The 27,973-nt window shown below is 38.9% G+C and overlaps 1 protein-coding gene and 1 pseudogene across 2 annotated transcripts; both read right to left on the bottom strand.

The window, feature by feature from the left end:
- Positions 1-1,373: 1,373 nt before the first annotated feature.
- TNFAIP6 (TNF alpha induced protein 6) lies at positions 1,374-14,326 on the bottom strand. 2 transcript variants are annotated; one of them, XM_036320299.1, is made up of 6 exons: positions 14,143-14,325; positions 11,021-11,158; positions 9,388-9,549; positions 5,339-5,567; positions 3,338-3,378; positions 1,374-2,063 (listed from the first exon to the last, which is right to left on the bottom strand). In XM_036320299.1, exons 1-6 carry the CDS (start codon positions 14,234-14,236, stop codon positions 1,894-1,896), a joined length of 834 nt encoding a protein of 277 aa, XP_036176192.1. In that variant the 5' UTR covers positions 14,237-14,325; the 3' UTR covers positions 1,374-1,893. The 2 variants fall into 2 exon arrangements, with proteins under 2 accessions (XP_036176192.1, XP_036176193.1); XM_036320300.1 differs by lacking the exon at positions 11,021-11,158 and having other exon boundaries at positions 14,143-14,326.
- An 11,401-nt stretch (positions 14,327-25,727) lies between these two features.
- Positions 25,728-25,818, bottom strand: LOC118662295 (annotated as a pseudogene).
- Positions 25,819-27,973: the final 2,155 nt, after the last annotated feature.

The following is a 27,973-nucleotide window of genomic DNA, read 5'->3' on the forward strand; positions in this document are numbered from 1 at the left end:
GCCCCTGTTTTGTCTACAACATCTTGGACCAATCCTGACACTAAGAACTCAGGACTGATTCTCCTTAAGATTGTACTATATACTATAAGAACCAGCCCTCAGCTTTCCTTTCTCCTTCAGAACACATCTAGGTTTTGCTTAGCTCTGTTTCCAGTTTGCAAACTCTAAGATCCTTGACTAAATCTCTGTCATTTATATTCTAGCAAAGCCTCTTAACTCTTTTTGAGGTCATTCAACAATTTGTAATGGGAATATTCATGCTAAACATAAAAATAATGGACCACAGAAATAAGTATGACAGCAACTAAAATTTAACTTTTAGTGCATGAAAAACGTTATTAAAAAATCAAACTACAAACAAAATTACATTGCAACATGTACGACAGACATGAAATCATATACCTAATAGATAATGATTTTTTACAAATCAGTAAGAAAAAAGATGACACAGGTTTAAAAAAATGTGTGAAAGGCATAGAAAAATAATTCACAAAAGAAATAAAATTGGATAAAAATATATATAAACCATCAACCACACTGCAAATTCAAACTGATATTGTAATAACCTGTGCTTTTAAAAAGTCTTTATTGTTGAAGATATTACAGATGTCCCCTTTATCCTCCCCCCCAATTGTCCCCTTCTATCCTGCATCTGCCTCCCACCCCATGTTGTAATAACCTGGTTATAATATTAATAACTGGAAAGGAGCAGAGGAAAGCTGCAAGTTAGACACATGCCCAGTAAGGTCTGGGTGATGTGGGAAGGTGTTTATCTGTTAGCCACACCTGAGAGCAAGGCATTGGCCAAAATAGACGTGGCGACTGCAAGGGTGTGAAATCTGAGATACATAAACTCCTGAACAAAGGAGTTCACTCTCTTGGCCCTCTGGTGCTCCTGGCTTGTGGGGCTTGCACACTCTGCATTCACCCATGTGGCCCACATGGATGTGGATTCCACACAACAGAGTAATGGACTCTAGCCTAATGTTACATCGGACCCAACTCCACCATGGAACAGAAACTCTCTGGACACTGGCTTTACTTCCAGCTTTATTGAAGCCCCAGGTGCACATTTTCCAGGACTAGATTAAGAGAAATGGGACTTCGCAAACTGAGGAATATAATTTCACACAAATAAAAATCATTCATTCTCCTGAGTGCATCTTAGATAATTCTTTTTCTCAAGATACCGCAAGTACCGCACTCCCACTGGCAATGGAGGAATTTCACCCATGCCATCCTCTGGCAACAAAACCACAAAGTTATGTCATTTTTGCTTTTCAAAAAAGAAAATTCAACTTTAATTAATCTCTGACCCAGTAATTCCACTTCTAGGACCCTCCCCCAAATGATTGGAGAGCTGTACAAATGCATATGTTCAAAGACGTTTATTGAAGCAATGTTTATGAAGGCAACCTAAAATTCCCACAATAGAGACAGGCTTAAATAAAGTATGGAAAAATCATACGGAACATTTTACAGCTGTTCAAAATCATGTTTTTGCATAATACTCAATGTTATGGGAAAATACTTAAGTCATAGAGCTCAAGGTTTAAAAAAAAACCACAAGAAATAATGATATAGAGCAGAATCCCAAAAAACTTCAAATACAAATACATATAGGAACATATATACAGATACCACACATTAAAAAATGACTAAAAGAAAAATATATAAATGTTAACACCTGTTATTTTCATGCAGTGGAATTATGAGAGATTTTATTTTCTCATTTAAAATTTTCTGTAATTTCCAATTTTCTCAAAATTATCAGGTATTACATTTACATCTATAAAAGTAATAAATAAATGTTAACAATAATAATAATATCAAAGTGAGATCCAAGGGGTTCCAAAAGATACAAACATAAATACTAAATGTCCTGGTTTTGTTTTATAAATGGCTAAATCTTCCAGCTAAAAAGTTTTTATTTCCAGTAGAAGTAGTACTTGTATTTTTTCCTTGACTGGCATTCGATAGAGGATCCACTGCAACATATTTGATTTGGAAACCTCCTGCAGTCACTGAAGCATCACTTAGAAACTTTAAAGTCATGACATTTCCTGGGGAGGAAGAGGATGCAAAAGAACAAAGATGTTACTCTCTTTTAATTTAGCTGACAAAAATGGCACGTTTCAGGGCTTCCTTTTGACTCTTCCTCTCTCTCTTTTTAAAAATAGAATTCTCATCTCCCAACTACCTCCTACAGCTCATATAATATCTTCCTTTAACTTTCTGTTAACCTAAAATATATCCTCAAGAAAAAAATAGAGAGAAACAGAAGGTTTAATACTTTACCAATCCTAGGGAAATTGTAACAGAGTAATGAATTAATAAGTTTTAAGCATTATTCATTCAAGAATTGAACAAGTAGTTCCATGTCTTGCAATAATGATGAATAAATGAGAATTGTGGCGTACTGCAAGGCTAGGGTGTGGGAATAATTTAGGTAGTAGTATCTGAGCTTAAGAACTATTGTTTTTAGTTGCATAGTATTGAGATAATTTTATGACCTGGAGGAAAAATTGAGCATGCAAAATGTCAAATACTAATGCTGGTGATTAAATTAAAAAATGATATCTAAGAAAATAAAAGTTCTTAGAATATTAGTTTGGGTTAATAGCAGTGGTATTAATGAGATACATTTATGCTACTATAAGGACATTTCTTGAGGTACATTTAGTGGAACAAAGTCACACAAAATAATTTGCAGGAGAAAAAAGATTTGGAAAAGGTTACCTACCATAGCCAGCCATTTGAGATTTGCTATGCATAATTAACATATTAAAAAGTCTCTGACATCTTCAAATAAAGAAACCTGCTTAACATTATTTAACTTAATGTTACCCAAATTTACCTGACCTAATAGTCCTTTCTCATGTAACACCTATTAAAAACATTTCATAGTACTGTGTTCTTTACAACTTTCTTTGGGAAATGCTATACCAAGATAAAAATGCAATAAATAAGGTAAGAATTTTTCAGTGATAGAAGGTATTTTTAACAACTTTATAAATTACTTTCATTCTTTATCAATGAAAAATCTTGGCCTTTTATTACATTTTTATGGAGGTCATAAGCCACGGCAGTATTCATGGATTTGCAGATTCAAGACTATCTCAGACTGTATTTCCCACAAATAACAAGAGCCTACACTTTTTCAGTGCAAGGAGTTGGCACAGATCTTTCTTTAGGTATAAATAAATGGAATATACAAGCCAGCGAGCAGGTCTCTCAACTTTAAAAAAGGAAACCGAAATGACTCCTGCGTCCTTCACTTTCAATGACACTGAGAGAAAACAAATCATAGTTTTGCTCCTTAATTTAGAGCCATTACCTGTACTAATGATGTCTTCTGGAAGCTCATCTCCACAGTATCTGAAAAGGAATTTTAGAGAATTCACATGAATGAACATTATATAACTATTGCAATGAGCTCTTACTGATAACTAACGTGCTTTATTTCCCCCAAGTAATGGCTTATTTTCCTATTATTTTATGATGGTTTGTTGCTTTTTTTAAAATTTGAATTTGTAAGGGAGAACAATGTACATTATTTGAAGTAAACTTCTCAAACTATTAATGAGATTCTTAAGAAAAGATATGTGGCATTTCTACTCTGTGCACCTATAAAACTATTTGTGTAGTAGACAATTTGAATCTTCTTGAAAAAATTAAAAAATTGTTTCTGATTAATCTCATAAAGTTTTCTTCACAATTAAAAGTCAGGAACACAGAACCTACACAGAACCTAGAGACAAAAGAACTTCGCTGGAGAGAACATGGCAAAAGATCCTGGACAGAAACTGGCCACAGAACCTAGAGACAGAACCTAGCGAGAGAACCTGGTAGGAGAACCTGGACAGAACCTGGCTGGAAAACCTAGCGAGAGAACATGGCAACAGAACCTGGCAACAGAACTTGGCAGGAGAACCTGGATAGAACCTGGCTGGAGAACCTAGCGAGGGAACATGGCTACAGAACCTGGCTGGAGAACCTGGAGAACCTGGCTGGAGAACCTAGCAAGAGAACATGGACACAGAACTTGGCTGGAGATCCTAACCAGAACTTGGCTAGAGATCCTGGCTAGGCTGCTGATCAACTGAACACTGTCTCCATGTCATTCCTTCTTTGCCGACTCCGTCCACACCTTTGGGGACCCCTGGACCTGCTGGGGTTGGACCCCATCATATGGCGCCCTGAGGTTGGACCCCATCACCATGGGTTCCCAAGGCTCTGTCCATTATTTCCAGAGTGTTATCTCTTTGTCAGATTGGATCATTTATATTCATGTTAAAAAAAAAAAAGTCAATGGGTGTATAGTTGGTAGTATTATATTTTGAATTCTAGAGTAGACAGATTTAAAGGTGGGAAAATTACTTGGACCTTATAGATATAAGAGGGTTTCATTTTTATATCAATCATACCTTGAAAGGAACTCCCTTGCACATTATATAAATGTTGAGTTTTGTCAGTGAAATTTATTCTAGAGGGGAAGTGGGGGGTGTAATATAAAGGTAAATTACACAATACAAATTTATAGCCTGTTGAAGATCTTTAAAAAATAGTATATATATTTTTATATATAGTCATGGATAATGGAGAATTGATATTCTATTGATAATGGATAGTCTAAATACACATTATTAAATGGTGACCTGAATATATAAAACACCTAATTGCACACTGTTTACATTGAAATATTTTGTAAGTCTCTGAAAATGTAAACTGCATTAAAGATTTAAGGAGAGAACACAAAAATATCATGTCCCAGCATGTTGAAGACCAAGGGAGAAAGAAATATTGCGGAAGAGAGCACTTGTCTTTTATGGCAAAGAAAACTATTTTTAAGAAGCTGCCCTTTGTAGGTTTAGCTAACTTGTATGAAAGCAGGGGCTAAGCTTTGCTTATTTACCATATACCACAATACTTAGCCCATTGCTTTGTACACAGAAGTAAGGCACCCATTACTGAATTTATAATTATTTTTAAAGGTTGACAGAAATTAGAAGACTTAAAAACTCCAACAAATTTCTCATCTCACATCTTTCTCCCTCATGTCATTAGTCAATCTTGAGGTCTTCATAAATAGACTATTTAAATAATTGTTACAACCTAACAATAATCAAAAGGCACCTATCACTATTTTAATAATAAGTAACAACTGACTGTGACTTAACATGCTAAGAAAAATCTTTGTTAAAAAAGGGTATGGTGTTGTAGAAGTGTAGAAACAATGGAAAATCAATATTGTAGGTACAGTGGGGAGAAATTAAAGAAACATCAAGCACAATATCGAATGTTCCGTTAACTTTCTGTATGGGAAAACAACACGTACCTCCCCACAAAGCCATGGATATCATCGTAACTGTCATATATTTCAACATAGTCAGCCAAGCAAGATGGGTCATCTTCAAGGTCAAAGTCCAAAAACTTCAGGTGAATACGCTGGCCATACTTGAGTCTAATGTGCCAGTAGCAGATTTGGTTATCATCATACTCATTTGGGTAGCCTGGAGATTTAAAAATTCTCTTTGGATCTGTAAAGATTCCACCACATTCTTTTGCTGGAATGGAGAAGGGGGTGGGGAGGTGGGGGGGAGGAAAGATAAGAAAGCATTAGAAAAAATTATTCCTACTTTAAAATGATATTCACGTCTTAGTGTTCATTTGTTTATAACCCTTTATGAAAACGTAAAGAAATGGCTTAACATACAGCATCTATAGTATATAATGTATTCCTGTAGCTAAAGAATAAATGTATTTTTCATCAACAGTTGTTCAATTTTCTAAATTAAGCAGGCACTTGTGAATTAAAAAAGTAAAATAGCAAAAATATAGTTAATTAATTGTATCCCTGGTTACATTTTTTGGGGGGATGTCTTTTTATTTATGTTTTTAAGCATATAGTGCACAAATCTTATGAGAACCCTTCCATATGTTTTGAGAAATACATATATTCATGTTACCAACAGCCCAGTCAGATGTTTTTGTCTTGTGGTGTCACCACTGTGTCTTTAGGGACTGGAATATGTAGAATAATGAGTCCAATATATTCTGTTTGGGAAATCATTATAGAATTTCAAGATTACAAAAGACCTTGGAGGTCACTCTAATCCAGCTTAAAGGAATAATTTATAATCTTCCTATAGTCTTTTTCCTGGTTTTAAACTAACACCTTAATCTTATTTGAGGATTTGGTGAAGATACTTATGTTTTTTAAAGTCATTTTTCATTTTACAGATTTATGTTGTGTCACATAGCCTGTTGTAAGAACAACCTCTTCCAGACCAATGGCTTGCAGTATGACCTAGAGAGAAAGGTATGGAGGGCCCCTGATTAATTTTAATTCCATATCAAGTAAGCATCCAGTATCTTGAAAGACCAAACCAAACCTGGAAACTCAAAAATAATCTGAGTGGTGGTGCTAGTGCTAACTCTGGGCAGCATTTGAAGATATTTTTCATTTTATCAATTAGAGATTTTTTCCAAGAATAGTCTCCTTTAAAGTAACTATTTTAAAAAATCTTGTTAGAATTCTTACTGCCATAGAAGTTAAAGAAGCTTATCTCCAAGGCAGAACAGGACCTTAGGAAGGCTGGGGGGGTCAGAGCCCGCCGGCATGGCTCAATGGTTGAGCATCTATCTGTGAACCAGGCTTCAAGGTTTGGGCTCAATCCCCAGGGCGGGGGCATGTGGGAGGCAGCTGATGGATGATTCTCTCTCATCAATGATGTTTCTATCTCTCTCCCTCTCCCTTCCTCTCTGAAATCAATAAAAATAAATTTTTAAAAAAAGTCATAGATCTGGTCCAAGTACTCTGTGACCACCCTATACCTGTTTCTTCATTGGTAATTGAATGTAATCATGCCTCTCCTATTATTTCCCACACAGGAATATTCTGAGGATAAAATATAGATGATAACTTAAGAACATTATACAGCCCTAGCCGGTTTGGCTCAGTGGATAGAGCGTTGGCCTGTGGACTGAAGGGTCCTGGGTTCATTCCAGCCAAGGGCACATGCCAGGGTTGCGGGCTCGATCCCTAGTAGGGGCCGTTGCAGGAGGGAGCTGATCAATGATGTTTCTATCTTTCTCTCCCTCTCCCTTCTTCTCTTAAATCAATAAAGAAGTATATATATTTTTTAAAAAGTGATATGTTCATACCCTACAAATAAGATTTAAAAAAAGTGATGTTATACAAAATGTAAGTTATTGTATTATTAAAATTTATACAATACATAGTTTATATGTGTTCATAAGTTGTACAGTGCCAGTGTTTGGAGTGACTTGCTCTGCCCCATAGCACCCTTTCTTTGTTGTATATATCATTAGATTAGGATAAAAATTCAAATATTGAGTTATTTTAGTTGTCTATTTAGCTATATCTATTCAGCTGTATATTTTATGTTACATATATAGTTATTGCCTCATCTCTGTTTATTTAGAAAAGGACATATTCACAAAGTTGATTAGGTCCCTGAGGACTTAATTGGTTTAAAAGTGTTCATATACACAGACAATAGGGTGGTGAAGGCCTGGGACAGGCAGTGGGGGTGGGCTGGAGGGGGTCAATGAGGGAAAAAAGGGACATATGTAATACTTTCAACAGTAAAGAATTATTTTTTAAAAAGTGTTCATATAAAAAGCAGTCAACATTAGGTCATACATTCAGAACTTGAATGGGCAAGTTTACTTCTAAACCTTTCTTAATGACCCTATTCTTCTGACTTCAATCTGCTGCAATTTGGTGATATTGAGTAATTAACAATAATTATTTTATTTTTTCTGATTGTTATACTTTTTTTATGCCAATTATTTTTCAATGAGCTCTTCTTCTCCCTAGTTGAGGCAGTCCTCATTTGCCATGTGGTTAACCAGATCCTAAATAATCAGCATATCATTGAATTCAGGATTCTGTACACATATTTACAGAGTAAAAAGTATTCAGCTTCTATGAGAAGTAAAAGAAGCTTATAAAAATTTGTAATTAAAGTAATATTTTTACAAAAGGGCAATAAATACTGTAAGAACCTTTTCATTAGCACTTCTTCATCTCCCCTAGACTTTGACTTATGAAAACAATGGAATAGATGTTCAGAGAGCCTCAAATTTATCAAGCAAAAGAAGAATCAGAGAATATATTTGGAAATAAAAGTTACTCTTGAGAGTTAAAAGCAAGTTGCCTGTATAAATATATTGAAGAAAAATAAAGAGAGGGAGAGAGAGAAGGAAAAAAAGGTCTATGAATTAGTAACAATGACTAAATATAGGATTAAATACAGTGTAGTACTGGATAGGCTTAGAATATATCAAAGTGATTTGGAAATTATAGTCCTATATAAATGCACTGCATTTATTCATATTTGGCCTCAAGTGGGAATAGGTGAAGCTCTAGGCAAAATTCTTTTCTACATGAAATACACATGACATTGAGATATAGATTAGTTAAAAGCATGAGAACAGTAGTTAACATCATTAATAAATTCTATAATAATAGGCTGAAGCTTTATTGTAATTCTCCTCTGTGTTGTGGACTTTCTTATAAGGTAGATCCAAATGGGACACCACCTGAGGATGTTTATGATCATAAATGCAGGAAAGATTTTGTAACACATTTTAACACTTTGTAATATTATCCTGGAGGAATTACATCCAAAAGGAATAGTGTATTTTTTTCTCCAAGAATATGAACAAAGAGTAACTCTTTATAGCAATTATAAAGAGTTAATTTTGCTCTTTAAAGTTTTCCTAGCTACTACCCACCATGGAATAAGAATAGGAATAAAAATATACTATATAATAATGACTAGTATACCTAATATGTACTTATTGAAACAAACCTCAGAGTGAGAGTTGCTTAGTTTGGAAATCTAAGGATTGATGCACAAAAATAAATTAGGAAGTCTGTTTATTCTGTATCTTTTTCCCCATTCTAGCAAAGCGATAACTTTGAACAGTTAACATTTGGTAGCACCATTTAGTCGTTTTAATTAATTAAGTGTGAGTTCATAACCTGCTTTTTCCCCCCTCTCCTTTGTGGTCAGGAAGTTCTGTGGCACAAACAAGACCTGAATTCACAATCCTGCCTGCTTACTAATTATTGGCTACATAATTTTGGGTAAGTTGCTTAAATTCTTAACTCTCAGTTTCCTGATTTCTAAAATGGGTATAAAAATAGCTCCTTGTAGGGTGGTGACTATGGAGTGACAGTGTGGATTAAGGAACATAAATTAGTGACACAGCATAATCACTCTATGAATGATAGTTATTAATTACTACCACTAAACTGATTTATTTCTGGAAAAATAAGCTATTTCATTTTAACAACATCTTAGTAACATGTAACTGTTTTTGCAAAGTATAAAATTATTATTTTTAACAAACCATGTGGATTGTAGCAATAGGCATCCCATCTTTCACTCCTATTGAGACGGAATCCGTAATCAATAATGCCAGTTTTTCCAAATCCACAGTGGGGCCCTGGCTTCACAATAGGGTATCCAACTCTGCCCTTGGCCATCCACCCAGCAGCACAGACATGAAATCCTGAAAGAGAATGAAAGGGTTTTACACTTAACAGGTAAAGGGGCTCAGCTGAGAGAAAATCATCTTTACAAAGATGGTCCCTTCCAACACTGACAGTTTCTTAGCTGCCCAAATTCAGTTCATGTAAAAGGAGAAAAACGGTTTTCTTAAAAAAAATAAAATTGAAACACATAAAATATAACATCTGACTTTTACTAAGAAATGACATATTACTTAAAAATAAAAAAAGATGAAGGTGAACTAGAAATTGTAACCCCACGAATCTGAAAACATTCCATGTTCAGAGCTGGCTTCTTTTCACCAATGACCTATCCAGTGCAAAGAGATAATTTCTGAAAGTACCATCGGTCCTGAAAACTTTTTTTTTTCAAATCATGGTTTAAGTCATTTCTATTTCAGGATTAATCAAGATATTGCTTGCTAGTATTTTTTAAAATGTGAAGAGGAATAAAAGTGCTCATAAATTTCAAACAAAGCCTCAGCCCTGTTTTTCTTGCTCAACTTCTTAACTCTCTGTTTAAATACTTGCCAACGGCAACCAAGAACAATTTTACTTGAAGTCCAGGGCAGCTAGTAGTGACTCTGGCGTTGTATCCATCATTCCAGTCACTGTCACACTCAGTCCTGTGGGAACAGGCTGAGCAGTTATCTGGGGAGACTTTGGGGCACAACACCTGTATTTTTGCCAGCATAAGCTTTGCCAGGTACTTTTCTATCAGCAAAGGGCTTTCTTCAATGAGAAGAGCTCCAAGTAGGGTGGTCTTTTGGATTCTCATGAAAGCCCAGGAGAGATGGTAGCAACCTCCCCGCTTTTTCTAAGTAAGTAAAAAAAAAACAAAAAACAACCAACCAAACAAAAACCCACTAGTTAATTACTGGGTTTTTCCACTAGGTCTCCTGACATCATCTTCCCAGTTCCCTTCTCCTGCCATCTTATAACTTGCTTATCCTCCTTTTTCTCACAGCTTTTGATCCTGAAATACTAATGCATTCTCCCACTTAATGTTGGGGGAAAAATTAAAACATTTTGAAAAAAGGCACTAAATTCAGTATTTCTTCTACCATGTAAATATTCTTATAAGACTCAACATAATAACATTGCTCAACACATGAGGAAACCCAAACTCAGAAGTCAAGAAGGCTAGAGTAATATTAAAATGAATAGCAATGGCTTTAAATTGCTGAGGAATTTAAATGTTATCGAGATGCCTTCATTTTCTTTTGATTTTTATTTACTAGCTCACAGTGGGTTGTAACCCCAAATAAGTTACTAGAATTATGAACTTTCCACTAGCTAGTTGTAGGCAGAGAAGATGGGAAAAGCAGGAGGGCAGAGATGAGAGAAGTCATGGGGACTTCGAGAACTATTAGCAGGGGTGAATAGAGAAGTCTTACTAGGGAGTTACAGGAAAGATGGGATATTTTTTCCCCAAGGATGAACAAGAAAGGAAGTCATTGTCAAATCAGTTACCAATTTTTCTGGCTGCCTCTAGTTGCTTGTAGGTGGCGAGGCGGCCGCCTTCATATTCACACACTGCCTTTGCTTCTGTGTAGGTGAGCTTGTATTTGCCGGACCGAGCTTCTCTGTGATATACGCCTGCTGCTTGTTCTGTGAAATCACAAAAAGTCGTAAATGCACTACTTGCATTCTTGCAGAACAAGGGAAATTTTGTAACCTCAGATGGAAGATTACATCAGCTATTGTTCCTGCCAAAAGGTTCCTTGGGTCAGCAGCATTGGGTAGCTACATTTTCATTATTAGAAAGCTTTGGGGGAAAATATGAATGAGGGGGAATTTTAGGGAAACCTGGGGACATAGAAACTTGAGGCTAAATTAAGTTTCTGAACTGACAACCTGAAAGGGTTTCAGTACAACACTGCATTCCTACACTAAAAAAGGTGATCAAGTTTTGACTTTTTTTTTTTTTGTTTGGCTTTAAGTTACATAAAAACTTGGAGAGGTAACTAATAGGTGAAAAAAAGGAGGTGAAGGCAAAGAAATCATGAAAATTGACCCATTATGTCAGCTTGCAATGATGGAGAAAAATAAGCCACAATATCCATTTGAGGGAAATGACTAATACAATATAACTGAGAGTTTAGTAAACAAATAAAAGAATGAGGGAAAGTTGAAAGGAATCCAAAGCAAACAAATATTTCATTAAAGAAAAGAAAACTAGATTCAAATGCAGCAGAGAAAATCCTGGGCACACCTAATTACTGGTTCTTAAGTTCTTTAAATGTTTTGTCCTTTTTTAGCTCCCATTTATTCCCAACATATTTTTGGTAGTGTTAAATCACACATGAGTTATCTCCCAGTAGATCACTATTTACAAGGATTGTTTTGAGTTTGGAGTGCATTTTGCCATGGAAACAATGAGAAAAGATTCTCAGGGCAATAATCGTACCATAGCTCTAATAGTTCTATGTAGATTGTCAGATTATGGTTCAGTCCTTGTACACTAACCTGGGCAATCAGTCACCATCAAGACCATTGCCAATGAGAACGCATATATCTTGGCATGCAGTGACATGGAGCCAGCCTCATTAGAAAGATTCTTCCTTGCTGTCCTCCCCCAATGAAGTTGACACTGCCACAGTCCAATAGGAATGCTGCGTGGTATTTTCTCTGTTTTTCTGGACCCCAAGGGATCCTTTTATACATTATATGGTAAAGCCCATTACTGAAGACCTCAGTCAATTTGATACTTACTAGTATAGATCAGAGAACACAAGGAACACAAAAATCATTTTCCCCTTTGAAACTCACCTACTTCCACTTCCTTCATATGGTAAAGTCTCATTAGCGAAACTTTCACTAGTTTCCAATCTGGTTGTTTTGAGCATATACCATGAGGTAGTTTGCTAGGTGTGGAGGATCAAGTCCTACTCCTAAGCAACTTGGACAAGGGTGGGCAATGCAACTACAGACAGTCCCCACTTATGCTGGTTCAACTTAACAATACCAGAGTTAAAAGTCAACCTTAGGGGTCCTCGGTTTCCACCTCCTCATTTTACTGGTGTGGCACTGAGTCCAAGGGTTTCAAATGCCTTGTTCTTGATAGTTGCTAGCCGAGTCCTGCCTTCTATAAGGCAGGACTTAAATAGTTTTCCATGCTATATGGACCTAACCAACTGTAAACAATTCATGCTAGGCTGACTGGTCAATAATTTGTCCCAGATTGGAGCAATGTGCAATTACCCCAAGCCTCAAATTTGCAGCACTATTAACAGACATTTGGGTTTGCTCCTCTCTACCACTAGGACAGAATTTCTATTGTTCAGGTTTATATTTTTGTAAAACACAAAATCACTTTTAAAAACACCAACGGCAACAGCTCCGAATTTCTTGGGCATTAGAGAGTTTTATAGCATTTCCAAGTTCATCCATATGGGTTTAATTCTTACTAGCTTCGTGACCATCTTTTTCCTGTCTAACAAATCTGTGGCTATCTCCTTAGTTTGATTGTGTGTAGTGAAAATAAACAGAGACGTGTTCATGCCTCTGGTAAATTCCAGACCCCAGCTTTGCCAAATGGATCTCAGTGTTCAGCACGAAGCTAGTTCACTGGCTCAAGCTGAAAAAAAGAGGCGGCAAGGCTGTGCATTGCAAATCAAGCTTTTTAATGAAATCCGCATGGCTGCAGTTACTATTACCAGGGAGAAACATGCTGAAATATTCCACAACTGTGTGCTGCTTAGCAAGCATAAAACCACGTTCTGGTCTGAAGTTAACTTTGCTTTCTCTTTATTTCTTTATTTTATAAAGGAATCCCTCAATTTTCTTCTTAAGAATTCAAAAATATTTTCACTACCAAACACAATAATGAACATAAAGCAATATTAATTTGTATCATGAGAATTAAAGCATTGTTCAGAATACTAGAAAGGGTATTTAGGGTTTTCAGTATTTGGCTTTTTTTGTTTGTTTATTGTTTATATTCACAGTTAGGTTCAATTCATTCCTCACTAACACTTAACAAAACAAAGCAGCAAAAGGAACGTTCCTTATCTAACAAAAAGGGCAGAAAAGTACAAGGATAGCTCAAACAAAAGGAACCAAAGTGGTAAGAATGCATTCAGAAATACATTGACTTTGTCAAACTAGTTAAAAGAATCTTTGGAAAAAGCAAGATATACACTATGGGTCAGAGTACATGGAGCAATGATTATAAAGTTATTGTATATTCTGATTTGCCTGTTATGATTTTATTACAATTACCTGCTATAAAATCTCATTGCAAATGCATTGAAATAAAAACAAAACAATACATTGATGTTTTTGTTAAACGAACATTCCCCACTATACAACCATATCTGCTTTGAAAAATCTTAAATATATTTTCATATAGAATATAAATATTAACCTCTATTTCCTACTGAACAACTTTATAAAAAGCTATTTTTAAATCTTAGAAGGCAGGAGCACTATTTTTAAAATGGTATAGGCATTCCAAAAGTTATCTTTCCTAAGCATTTTTTTAAAACACCAGGCTTGACCAGAACAGAAAAATCTCCTGCTTTGATTCACTTCTCCACGAATTCAAAGAAGTGACATTCACAACTAGCAGCTCAATGAGTACAGTTTCTTACCAAGCCATATGGAGTTATGAAAAATTCCGTTCTTGAATCCCCATCCATGCACGTCTTCCCACAGCAAGACAAATAAGTAAATTAGGATGATCATGTCTCAGTTGTAGAGAAATAATAGCCTATTAGGGGCTCCTCAGGATAAATTCTCAGTGCAGAGGCTGCAATGCGACTGAAACATCTGGTTTCCACATCTTTTTAAATAGTTTTTGCAACTGTGAGGTCAGCAAGCACTCTCCAATGGTATTTCCCGCTGCAGAGTTTCACAATTAACTCTGTGTCTGAGGCAAACCCTCTGACTCATTTGCATTGGCAACTACAGCTAAAGATACTGTGACCATCTACATTTTTATTAATTAATTCTGTCTGTCACAGACACTTTCCTGGTAGGACATTTGTGTAACTTGGTGCAGAGCCAGCAGCCAAAAAAACAATAAGAACAAAAACTTCAGTAGGAATTTTAAGAAAAACCCTGAATGTCTTAGTATTTGTAGTAAGTCAATTATGGAGTATGGGGTTTGGGATGAAGCACTAATCATGAACTTGACCCTGATAATGCTACTTCAGTTTTCCCTAAACATTGCCAAGCTTTTATAGAAAGTTTAAAAGAAAAAGTGTGCACAATTTGGCAAATCCTAAACCATCCCCAGTGGTGTCGGATTCCCTTATCCTCTGTCTGCTTTCCCCTTGGGAAAGGTCTGTTGCAGTCCTTGGTTTATTGTGGTTATCAGGTAAACACATCAGTTCCAGAAAAGCAAGTTAGTTTCAGAGCCTTAGAACATTCCAGCAGCTAGTCTAACACTAACTTCCCAGGCCACAAATCCTTGAAGTTTTTTGGGAAAAGGTGAATGGGTAGATAGTCATGAAGTTAAGAAAAATATGGTCCTAGCTTCCCCACAACATTCTAAGTTTGAAGATGATCAAAATAGTAGGTAATAATTATCAAAGCTGTCATACCTTAAAGTATCCCAAATTTTGTTTTCTTTTTGTGTAGGGTCCGTTGGTAACATGTCTGGTGCTATCCGCACTGCTCTGCTGTGAATGTCATTTCCTGTTGATTGACAGTCAATTTCTTGGCAGCTTTTGCTTCTCTTGAAGGTCATTCTTCGCTACGTAGTGTCTCTGCTCTTGCTGCCAAATTGCCTCCCATTTGCTTCCATTATGTTCATTTCTCTTATACTTTCTTAGTTCCTCCAGTGATATTGGAATCCTTTGAAAAAACCAACTTTCTGGTCCAGAAATCCCTTAACCCCCTTAGGCATCACTGCATTGAACATCGAAGGCTTGGCCTGGTCTCATCTCTCCTCAGAAAAGCAGCTGTGGGGATATAGGCTGAGGGTACAGAATTTATTGTACACTCACTGAGGTATGCATAAAGTTATTAGGGTTCAAAATCCCTATTTGGGGCCCACGGCAAGTGAGAGAGGAGAGCATTGTATTATCCTAGTTCACTGATAGGGTGAGAAAGTTTTCAGTTTGGTGCAAGAGAGATATAGTCTAGACCAGGTAGGTGTGACCATGGAGAAGACAGACATGGTCAGCAAGTACAGGATGAATAAATAGTTGGAAGGAACAAACTGATGTTATTGCTCTGTAAAACAGAATTACATGAGTATTTTAAGTTTGTGGTTTGGGAAGTAAATATAACTTTACTTGCGCAAGACTACAGCAAAACCCTCACAGCCTTCCCATTCTTTGCCTGGTCACAATCTCTTGTCATGCCCTCCTCTCTGCATCTCTTCAAAGTACCCAATTTCCTTAGTTTCTCATTTATAAAAAATTGCTCTCAGGAAAGGGCTGGAAATTAGTCTTTACTTAGGTCAAATAACTAACAGCAGATACCCTTCTTTGTTCATTTGCATTTTAAGGAAGCGCCAGGTAGAGCAGGGTGCGAATGTTCAACCCCTATAAAAAGAACATTCAATGATGGTTTTGATGGATTAACCCAATCCAGGGTGGAGAATTTCTTTTCCCCTTTCCTAACTCTCCATGCAGAGGACAAGTATTTCCTCTTGCCTCTGTACAATGTTTGAAAACCCCATTCTTCCTACCATCCAGCATATAGAAAAACAGTGCCCAATGATGTGGGCTCTGATTTTGAGGATTTCGACTTAAGAAATGTCCAAACCGATAGAGAAATTTCATGAATTTATTTGAATCAAACTGTCGACAATTTCCAGGAAGCAAAATCTCAATGAATTGAAACAATGCTGCAAAAAAACGGCAGTTTTGCAGATTATTTTATACATTAGAATCAAAGGTGGAGACATAAGGAGGGTTCCATGAGTTCCATTGGTGGTAGATTAAGGGGGCGAGAGAAAGCAAAGTGGGGAAATCTCTGGAATTGGATAAAAAGTAAAACGGGGGGGGGGGGGGGGGAACACATACTTCTTTTATACTGGTGGGTACAGAATAGTTAATAATATTTACAGCACATAGAGATGGTATTCAGAAAACAAGATAACAATGAGGGATTCTGTGGTCTCATGCTCTGGTGTCTGGTTGTGCTTTAAGGGGTCTGATAAAAGAGGTTATTCTGACAATTCAAATGTATGTTATCCTAGATACAAAAAGACAATGGACAGGCTCACTTAAGGTAAAGATTGACCTTTGTCCAGGAAGCTACAGGCCTAGGATATGAAGACCCTTCATGACCCACTTTTAGATAGGAATATTTATGTTCCGATAATCCTATGGGGGTACTTTTGGTCTCTGACTCTGTAGGGCCTGCCATGCTGGCCTCCCCTGAGCTTGTCTGGCTTAGTATGTGGCTCCTTTTTTGTCCACAAGAGGGTGCTCAATTCTATTGTAGAAGAAAAGGAAATGAGGTTTTTATATGGAAAAGATACAATAGGTGTGTGTGGGAACCAGGGGAGAGTAAGATGGAAAGAAGAGCCCTGGCTTGTTTGGCTCAGTGGATAGAGTGTTGGCCTGTAGACTGAAGGGTCCCAGGTTCGATTCTGTTAAGGGCACATACCAGGGTTGTGGGCTCCATATCCATTGGGGAGTATTCAGAAGGCAGCCGATGAATGATTCTCTTCATTGAAATTTCTATTTCTCTCTCCCTCTCCCTTCCTCTCTGAAACCAATATAAATATATTTTTTAAAAATTAAGGAAAAAAAGGGAGGAGTAGCAGAGGGAGTGCTGCCTACGAACCTACCTTGTAAGTTGCCTAAGGTAAGTGGGTACCTCTGCCCAACTCCCAGTACACACCACTGAGGATGTGTCTGAGGAGCAGAGAGAAGATACACTGGATAAAAGGGCTCAGAAGTCTCTACCAGTCAAATGCTCTGCCTTCATGGATGAATGCAACCACCCCCTCAGCCACACACCTCCATCTCTTGGGCAGGTTGTGCAGTGACTTATTTTTCAAACGCCAGCGACTGGCTGAAAGCCTGAGCATCCACTAGATACCTAAAGACAAATAGAAAGAACTACACATCTGGTTTGGGCTGAAATTGCACTGAACAAGCTTAAGATCTCCTAAGCTGGCACAGTGGTTTAGTGACATCACTATTACACAAACTCCCTTAAAAAACTGAGACTCTAGCCCTGACCGGTTTGGCTCAGTGGATGGAGCGTCAGCCTGCGGACTGAGAGGTTCCAGGTTTGATTCTGGTCAAGGGCACATACCCGGGTTTCAAGCTCGATCCCCGGTAGGGGGCGTGCAGGAGGCAGCCGATCAATGATTCTCATCATTGATGTTTCTGTCTCTCCCCCTCCCTTCTTCTCTGAAATCAATAACAATATTAAACAACAACAACAACAAAAAAAGCAACAACTGAGACTCTAAAGTAGAATTTCAAACATCTGTCAGAGGACAAGAGGAGAAGGTATTATAAATTCTTTTTAAATGTTTAATTTTTTACTGAAGTCACATTGGCTAATCACATATAAATTTCAGGTGTACAATATTATAATTTGTATCTGTATACTCTATTGTGTGCTTACCAGCACAAGTCTAGTTTCCATTTATCACTATGTATTTGACTCCCTTTACCCAATTTCCCCCATTCACTGCCTCTGGTAACCACCATTCTGTTGTTTGTATCTATGAGATTGTTTTTATTTTGCTTTGTTAGTTCTTTTGTTACTTTAAAAATATATATGTTGCTATTGATTTTAGAGAAAGGAAGGGAGAGGGAGAGAGGTAGAAACATCAATGATGAGAGAGAAGCATTGATAGGCTGCCTCCTGCATACCTCCTATTGGGGATCGAACATGTGCCCTGACTGGGAATCGAACTGTGATCCCCTGGTTCATAGGTTGACACTCAACCACTGAGCAACACCAGCTGGGCTCTTTTGTTTCTTTTCATTTTATATTCCACTATGAATGAGATGATATGGGCTTTTGTCCTTTTCCATCTGACTTGCATGCTCAGTCTCTGCTAACAGAGAAAACATATGGAGCCCTAGCCAGTTTGGCTCAGTGGATACAGCGTTGGCCTGCGGACCAAAGGGTTCCGGGTTTGATTCTGATTAAGGGCAAATACCTTGGTTTCAGGCTCCTCACTGGCTTGGGTCCTGGTAAGGGTTCATGCAGGAGGCAACCAATTGATGTGTTTCTCTCACATTGATGTTTCTCTCTGTGTCTTTCCCTCTCTTTTCCATTCTCCCTAAAAATCAATGGAAAAATATTCTTGGGAGAGGATAAATAAATAAATAAATAAATAATGTATTGAAAAAATGTCAGGTGGATATGTGCAGAGGCGAGAAAGGAAGAGAGGGAAGAGAAGCAAGTTCTAAAAAATCACATTATCCTTAAAGACTGGATTTGAATAACAAGACATTGTGGGAAAATGCAATTCTTTGGCAAACAGTATGAAAACCAAAACACAAATTTTATCATTATTAACTATATTTTGCAATGTTGGAAAGAGAAAGAAAATGCAAGAGGAGAAGGAAAGAAAAGGGTGGAGCTCAGTGAATTACAACTATGTCAGTAGAATTACAATATTCCTGGCAGCACTTGGCATTGTACTCCCTGGCCCTTTGTAGTTTTGTGGGATCCTGTGATTATTTATGATTAATAAAATGTGAGCAGACATTGTGCATGTTATCTCAGAGGTGAGCATTTGAGAACTCTCTTCCCCCCTTGGCATGGAGGGAAACGTTTGAGATGGTGGCTGCTCCATCACCCGAATCCCTGATTGATCCCTGATGTTATGTAGCATAAACAAAATATAAATATTTATTGTTTTAAGTCACTGATATTTTGGGGTTGTTCATTACTGTTAGCAATAATTAATCTGTTGTGATTTATAGAAAGAAGTGAGCTTATGTGGGTATTAAAACAAAGGATGTCCCAGCCAGTGGTGACTTGTTAGGTCTGATCAAATTATTGAATCGATACCCCCTCCCCTGGGAAGTGATCTGTAGACCACTTCACAACTGACACTCCCTTTTGCTTAGACTCATTCCACTTGCTAAGACCATTATGCTTCCCCTCTGGACCTTCCCAGGATCTGGACCCACCCAGAGAATTCTCTGCCCAGAAAAAGCCTGCCTAGAGTCCTTTAGAATCTCTAACTCCCTGTCCCTGGGTGCTGATGCCATTTGGGCGCTCAGCCCATCTGGTTTTCCAGATGACATAACAAATGTATAATTTTGGCCTCGTGCGTTCCTCCTTCAGCAACCCTATCATTTGGTGCTGAAACCTGGGAGGGTTCCACAGGGAAGGGGAGCCATTGCTCCAGATTCAGTCACCCGAGTTTGCTACTCGGAGAGCAGTAGGCAGCGGCAGCTCAACCAGATGCCCCTCTAGGTTGGACATCAGCCAGTCCAGCAAGGCTACCCTCTGGATATAGTTTGGAGCTCCCAGACCTCCTGGGACTGGCCACAGAAGACTGAAGCTGCCCAAGCCCTCACAAGGCCCCACAGACTTACATCACCAGGACAGAGCCTCAGATAATGGTTGTGGTGGCAGGGAAGCCAATCTCCTTTTTAATTGACACTGGGGCCACTTACTCTACCCTCTCTGAATTCGCTGGGACCCTTGTCCCCTCCTCAGTCTCTATTATGGGGGTTGACAGACTAATCTCACAGCCATTAGCCACCTCACTTCTACACTGCTTCTTAGTAGACACCCCTGCCCCCTTCCCAAAGAACAACTGTTTTACTGCAAAACTGCAAACACTTAACAGCCCTGATACTATCAGAAGCTGAACTCATAATCACCCAAACCTTAGCATGTTATCCCTAAGGAAAAATGTGGCAGTTTTAAATCCAAGGATTTGGAGGCCTGGAAACTGCAGTCCTAGAACAGGCTGCAGGGCCTGCTCCCTGCCCCTCTTTGCATTTTCTCCAGCCTCATATGCCTGTACATAATTTTCCAAAGCCTTTGGTAACTTAAAAGCTATGGAGCATTGCTGGGTTAAATGGTAAACATCTAAGTATTTCAATAAGTTTCAAGTTCACCTGATTTCAGCTTTTGTTACAGAAAATCTATAAAGTAGATTTGGAACTGTTAATGTAATGTCATGTGTTTTGTTAAAAATGTATTTTTTTGAAAGTGATAGTGTTCTAAGAAATGCTGGTGGTTTACTTTTTGGTTATCATTGGAAAACTAAGGTTCCTCTTACCACTTATGCTCAGACCAGGAGGGGCATTGCCCTCCTTCCCCTCCTTGCCAGCCTAGGAATAGTTACAGGCCTAGGCACTGGGAGAGGGGGACTGGCAACTCCTTTTCTTACTATCAGAGCCTAAACAAAGACCTTGCAGACAGCTTAGAGGAGATTGCCCCAAGTATTGTCATAGTCCAGGACCAGATAGATTCTCTGGCAGCAGTTACCCTTGAAAATCAAAGAGGACTTGACCTCTCACAGCTGAGAAAGGGGGGTTATGCCTATTCCTAGAGGAAGAATGCTGTTTTTACGCCAACCAGTCTGGCATAGTAAGGGATAGAGCCAAGAAACTAGTTGACAGGGCCTCAAAAGTCCAACAACATCTTTGGGAATCCTGGGGCACCTGGCTATGGAATCTTAACTGGACCTCCTGGCTGCTACCTTTAGTTGGGCCCTCTGAATGCTCTTCCTGGCACTCATCTTTGGCCCATGCATCCTAAGAGCTCTTTCCTTCTTCCTCCAAAACCACATTCAAGCAATTACCAATAGATCCATAGGGGAAATGATGCTATTCCAGACCTACACTAGGGATCATCCCCTCCCTCAATTGCTGACTAATTAGGTACATCTCTATACCCTACCTAAGCATAAAGAAGTTACAGAAAAATGAGATTAGCCTTCCTCAGCAACCCCCGCTTGCAGGAACCCCAGCTTATAGGAGAAAAAAAAGAGAGGCTGGAATGTTAGGCACATTCTTGAATTATGGCCTGCTTGTGGCTCTTGCCCCTCCCAGCAATTTTCCTGTTATTCTCATTATAGGTTTCATGATTAATGGCCTTCAGTTTCCAGTGAACCGCCTCACCCAGTTTCCAGTGGACTGCCTACACCTGGCCCTCACCTGCACCTGGTTTGACCGGTTACTCTAACTGACCTTTACAAGAGGCATAAGTATCCCGCTCCCCCTACTCTGCCCCACTGATGCCAATTTTGTCTCAGCCCTTCTGCTAGCAGATGTAACAATAAATTCAGAATTCTTTGCCCCCTTTGGCCTTATGCATTCCTCCTTCAGTGACCCTAACATGGCCGAGTGGTTGCGTGTTGACCCATGAACCAGGATATCAGGGTTTAATTCCTGGTCAGGGCACATGTCCAGGTTTCAGGCTCAATCCCCAGTAGGGGGAATGCAGGAGGCAGCCAATCAATGATTCTCTCTCATAACTGATGTTTCTATCTCTCTCCCTCTCCCTTCCTCTCTCTGAAATCAATAAAAACATATTTAAAACAACAACAAAACAAAACAACACACACACACACACACACACACACACACACACACACACACACAAAGAATGACTTCAGAGGGTTGGGGATTTAGGGACATTTGGATATGAAAGTTCCTATAAGGAGACAAACGAGGAAGAGGAGGAGAAGAGAACCAGGAGAAGGAGACAACGATAAATTTAATTAACATCCTCTCTCCCCCGAACCCCACCTCCTTACAACACAGAGCTCCCCAATTGGTCTATGAACTGCCTTCTAAACTTGTTTACCAGTATTCCCTCATATGCATTCATTCCAATCAAACTGTTCCCTATACCTCTGATTAAGTCTTCAGATTGCTTTGTGTCTCCTTCCACTCATCATCCCTTCTTTCAGTAGAAAAGATGGAGCTATGCTATGGGAAGGATAGGAACCAAGCATAGATCTTCTTTCAATACTGTTACCAAGTGTCCCTAGTGAGAAAAGTCTGAGACTTCATTCTTTTTTTAAAATATGTTTTTAATTGATTTTTACAGAGAGGTAAGGAGAGGGAGAGAAACATTGATGTGAGAGAGAAACATCGATTGGTTGCTTCCTGCACACACCCCTACCAGGCATCAAGCCTGCAACCTGGGCGTTGTGCCCTGACCAGCAACCTTTCAGTGCATGGGACATTTAACCAACTGAGCCACATCGACCAGGGCTGAGATTTTCGTTCTTGATTCTTAACTTTCCTTTCACCAATTTCCTCCAATCCAGTTCTATGTTCTGTAGTCTCTACCTTCAAAACAAAATGGTGGCAGAGATTGCTAGATAATTACCAAACCAAGTTCCATTTCTACCTGGACACAGTCATAAACTACATTTCTCTGCCTCCTTTGCAGTTAGGTGCATATAGTATGTGGCTAGTTACTAGAGTGTGGGTTAACTTGATGCATACCAGTTTCAGACCAGGCCCATAGGAATCTCCCACATGTGGTCACCGATTTGCCATCTGATGACTGAATGAGGAAGACTGTTATGGCCCTAGAGTAGAATATAGTCAAAAGGTAGAAGGAGTCTCATTCTCTTTGTGACCAGATAGAGAGATGCACACCAGTCAGGAACTCAAAATAAAATGCTACTGTGTTAAGCCACTGAGGTTGGGACTTACTTGTTACACTAAGACCATTACATTGTATTACAGTAGTTCCCCCTACCCTTGGTTTCACTTTTTGAGGTTTCAGTTACCTGTAGTCAACATGGTCCAAAAATGTTAAATGGAAAATTCTAAAACTACAACAATTCATAAGTTTTAAGTTGCATACCATTCTGAGCAGTGTGATAAAATCTCTCACTGTTCCTCTCCATCCGGCCTGGGACATGAATCACCACTTTGTCCAGCGTATGCACCCTGTATATGCTGCCCACGCCTTAGTCACTTAGAAGTCATCTTGGTTATCAGATCAGTTATCAGAGAGAGAGAGCTACCACATTCACATAACTTTTATTATAGTATATTGTTATAATTGTTCTATCTTATTATTATTGTTAATCGCTTATGTGTCTATTTCATAAATTATACTATGTTTTTTCATATATATACATACAGATATATTTGAAAAAACATAGCATATTTAGAGTTCAGTACTATCTGTGGGGGGGTCTTGGAAAGTATCCCCTGTGAATAAGGGGGGACTACAGAGTACCTGCCTCTTTCTATTTTTATGCTTCCACCTTAGTTCATGACACCATAATCTCTTGCTTGAATGGTTACAATAGCCTCCTGGTTCCCTCCTTATATTCTTGCTTCTTACAAGTCATTTTCTGCGTAGCAGCCTGAGTGATTTTTTTTCTTCTTCTTTTTTTTTTTTATTAAATCTTTATTGTTCAGATTATTACATTTGTTCCTCTTCCCCCCCCCCCCATAACTCCCCTCCTCCCAGTTCCCGCCCCACCCTCCGCCCTCACTCCCCACCCACTGTCCTCATCCATAGGTGCACGATTTTTGTCCAGTCTCTTCCTGCATCTCCCAAACCCCTTTCCCCCCCAAGAATAGTCAGTCCATTCCCTTTCTATGTCCCTGATTCTATTATAATCACCAGTTCATTCTGTTCATCAGATTATTTATTCACTTGATTCTTAGATTCACTTGTTGATAGATGCATATTTGTTGTTCATAATTTGTATCTTTACCTTTTTCTTCCTCTTCCTCTTCTTAAAGGATACCTTTCAGCATTTCATATAATCCTGGTTTGGTGGTGATGAACTCCTTTAGCTTTTCCTTATCTGTGAAGCTCTTTATCTGACCTTCAATTCTGAATGATAGCTTTGCTGGATAAAGTAATCTTGGTTGTAGGTTCTTGGTATTCATCACTTTGAATATTTCTTGCCACTCCCTTCTGGCCTGCAAAGTTTCTGTTGAGAAATCAGCTGACAGTCGTATGGGTATTCCCTTGTAGGTAACTGAGTTTCTTTCTCTTGCTGTTTTTAAGATTCTCTCTTTATCTTTTGCTCTTGGCATTTTAATGATGATGTGTCTTGGTGTGGTCCTCTTTGGATTCCTTTTGTTTGGGGTTCTCCGCGCTTCTTGGACCTGTAAGTCCATTTCTTTCACCAGGTGGGGGAAGTTTTCTGTCATTATTTCTTCAAATAGGTTTTCAATATCTTGCTCTCTCTCATCTTCTGGCACCCCTATAATTCTGATGTTGGTACGCTTGAAGCTGTCCCAGAGGCTCCTTACACTATCCTCGCATTTTTGGATTCTTTTTTCATTTTGCTTTTCCGGTTGGGTGTTTTTTGCTTCCTCGCATTTCAAATCATTGACTTGATTCTTGCGCTCCTCTGGTCTGCTGTCGGGAGTCTGTATAATATTCGTTATTTCAGTCCGTGTATGCTTAATTTCTAGTTGGTTCCCCAATATAAGATCGAGGGTCTCATTAGTTTTCTTGTAGATCTCATTAAGTTTATCGGCGGCTTCTAAACAGTTCTTGAGAGACCTTAAAAGTGTGGTTCTGAACTCTATATCTTCCATTGACAATTTTGTCCTGTTTCTTTGTCTCCGCATTTTGTTATGCTTCCTTGGTGCACCCCCTAGTGGTCTTTGTTTGAAGTCTTATAGTTAAACCTTGATTGTTGTAGCTAATACCAGGGAGGGTTTGACCTCCAGGCCAAGTGGCTATGAGAATCAGCTGTGTCAGCAGTGAGAGAACTTCTGTCCTCTAGGGAGGTGCTAATCTAGCCTTTGCCTGAGGCTATCCGGCAAATGCCTCAGTGCAGGGCTTGGTCGGGGCGGGTCGCAGAGGAACAACAGGGTGGGCCAGAGAGAGCAGTTATGGCGGCTCTCAGTCCTGTCCCCAGGGGCTCTGCCTCTCTGAGTCCCAGCGACCGCTGCAAAGCTCGGAGAGAAAGCTGCACTCGCTCTGGCCGAAGCCAGACAGTCCTGCTTCTCCCGTTTGAGTCTGGGTTCCTAAAGACTCGCCCGTATCTGGAGCTCAGAGTCTGCGACTCCCTCCCGATTGAAAACGCCAACCACGCCCTCCGCCGCCAGCCCACTTGGCGCACTCCGCACCTCAGAATTTGACTTCAGCACTGCGCCTCCTCTGAGTGTCCGTATGCGTTTCTCTTTCCTCCTAGTTGTAGGACTTCCACTCATCCAGCGTTCCTGTGGTTCTGGGTGACATCCGTTCAGTCTTTTAGTTTCACTTTTGAAGTAGTTGTTCAAAGCAGCAAACTCTGGCGTTAACCTATGTCGCCATCTTGGTTCTCCTTTTCTTCTTTTTTAAAAAAATGGAATGCTTTAAGAATTTGCATATCATCCTTGCGAAGGGGCCATGCTAATCTCAGTATCATTCCAATTTTAGCATATGCGAGCACTGAGTGATTTTTTTTAGAAGTATAAATCAGAAGTTGGAACTTCCTTGCTAAAAACCCAGATTATCCTGTGACACTAAAATACCATCAACCTTTTTATCTTGGTTGCTAAAATTCCACATTCTCTGGTTCCTATTCACATTTCCAACCTCACCATGCTGCTCTAACTTGAACATGCCAAGTTCATTTCCATAGTAAGGATTTTGTAATCACTGTTTCCTTTTTCCGGGAATTATCTTTCCCTTCATTTTCTTTCTAGTAGTCATATCTCAACTTCATATCTCAACTTAATTACTACCCTCTCAGTGAGGCCTTCAGTTGCCTAATCTAAAGTATCCTCCCATCATTCTTTTCCTCACTTTATTTTTAAAAATATATTTTTATTGATTTCAGAGGGAAAGGGAGAGGGAGAGAGAGATAGAAACATTAATGATGACTGGGGTGGTGGGGAGGAGGATGGGAGTGGACTGGAAGAGATTAATGGGGGAAAAAGAAGGACCTATGTAATGATTTCAACAATAAAGATTAAAAAAAAAAAAAAAGAAACATCAATGGTGAGAGAGAATCATTGATTGGCTGCCTCCTGCACACCCCATACTGGGGATTGAGCCTTCAACCCAGGCATGTACCCTGACTGGGAATCGAATATGACCTCTCTTGGTTCATGGGTCAGTGCTCAACCACTGAGCCACACTGGCCATTCTCCTATTGCTTTTTATTGTAGGATTCTATTTTTTAAAGGTCAAGTTTGTTGAGATAGAATTTATATACAATTGTGGAGCCATCACAATCAACATGTAGAGCATTTCTATCACCACATTGACGTTCCTTTATTATCACCTTATTTTAAATCTCCACATTAAATTTATTGCAATCTAACATTCTTTCTTGTTTATGTATTTATTCATATTTTACTCTTTTGTTTCTTTTTCTTTCTTTCTTTCTTTCTTTCTTTTGTTTCTTTTATTGTCATCAATATAGGACCTCCTGGGTTACCTCTGTACCCACAGTACCAGGAACAGTACCTGGTACAGCATAGACTCTGAACAAATATTTGTGAAAGGGATGAAGGGATAGAGGGAGAGAGGAGGAATAGACCTCTTTGAATCTCTATGTTTACATATACCCAATGAGGACATGTAAAAATATCCCTTTTAGATTAGCCAAAAAACATATATGCATAACCCATGGACACAGACAACAGTGTGGTGATGGCCAGAGGGGAGGAGGGGTAGGGGTTGCATGGAGAAGGGCAAAGAGGGGGGGAAATGGGACATCTGTAATAGTGTCAACAATAATAATGAAAAAAATAAAAATAAATAAAAACATTCTCTTTAGAGTACTTGTGAGGACCATAGGAGATGTTCACTATAAAAGCCCTGAGCACCATGCTGGTGTTTAATGGTGTTCATTGTACAGAGGTTCCTGTTGCATTTGAAGACAGTTTTCACTGGCTTGACCCTTTCAATAAAATTGGTTTTCTTGTTTTCCTTTGTTGCTATTTTGTTCTGCGGTGCTGCCCTTCACTGGTCCAGGGCTTCTGTCTCACTAGTGTTATTTCTTCAGGTTAGGATGGTCACTGACCTTCCTCAGCAACCCCCCCGCTAGCAGAAGAGAGAAGCTTCCAGCTTCCTTCCTTCTCTGATGATGATTAGCAATGTTTCTTTTGCAAGACCCACAGTGCTATATAAGGAGCGAAATAAGAGATTCCGGGTATCTTCAGGCTTTTTGGCTCTAGTGATTCAGCAAACCAAGTGCTGGGAGGTTCCAGGGTTGTCTTAAGGATTTGCTGCACTCTCTCAGCCCCTTTTACTGCTCAACCTTAGTCCAAACCTCAAAGGAGTCAGCACCGTACATGTCAGCCCTGACATCCTTTTCCAAGGGACCGCTGCCCACAGCTGATGTTCACCTCCTCCAGGCTGCAGTTGTTAGATTTCCTATGGCATGCAAGTGAAAGAAAACACTTTGACGCTATTCTCTAGCTCCAATGTCAAGAGACTTTTATCTGCGTATGCTGGAGACCTTTATTTTCATCTTCTTAGTTGATTTGTGCTTGAGGACAAAGCGCAGAACACAGAATTTTTGCTCTAAGTAAAGCAGAGATACATTAGAATAAATACAACTTCTTACCAGAATATTCACTCTAATATTGTGTA

Source organism: Myotis myotis, unplaced genomic scaffold (genome assembly GCF_014108235.1).
Source record: "Myotis myotis isolate mMyoMyo1 unplaced genomic scaffold, mMyoMyo1.p scaffold_m19_p_8, whole genome shotgun sequence".
Lineage (NCBI taxonomy): Eukaryota > Metazoa > Chordata > Mammalia > Chiroptera > Vespertilionidae > Myotis > Myotis myotis.

Bases quoted from the DNA above. Each gene is read 5' to 3' on its own strand.
- TNFAIP6 (XM_036320299.1), bottom strand. From the start codon at position 14,236: ATGATCATCCTAATTTACTTATTTGTCTTGCTGTGGGAAGACGTGCAT. The intron at 9,550-11,020 runs GTAACTGATTTG...ATTCTCTTTCAG, and splicing joins AGAGGCAGCCAGAAAAATTG to GATTTCATGTCTGTGCTGCT. The intron at 5,568-9,387 runs GTTTGTTAAAAA...TCTCCATTCCAG, and splicing joins CTATTGCTACAATCCACATG to CAAAAGAATGTGGTGGAATC.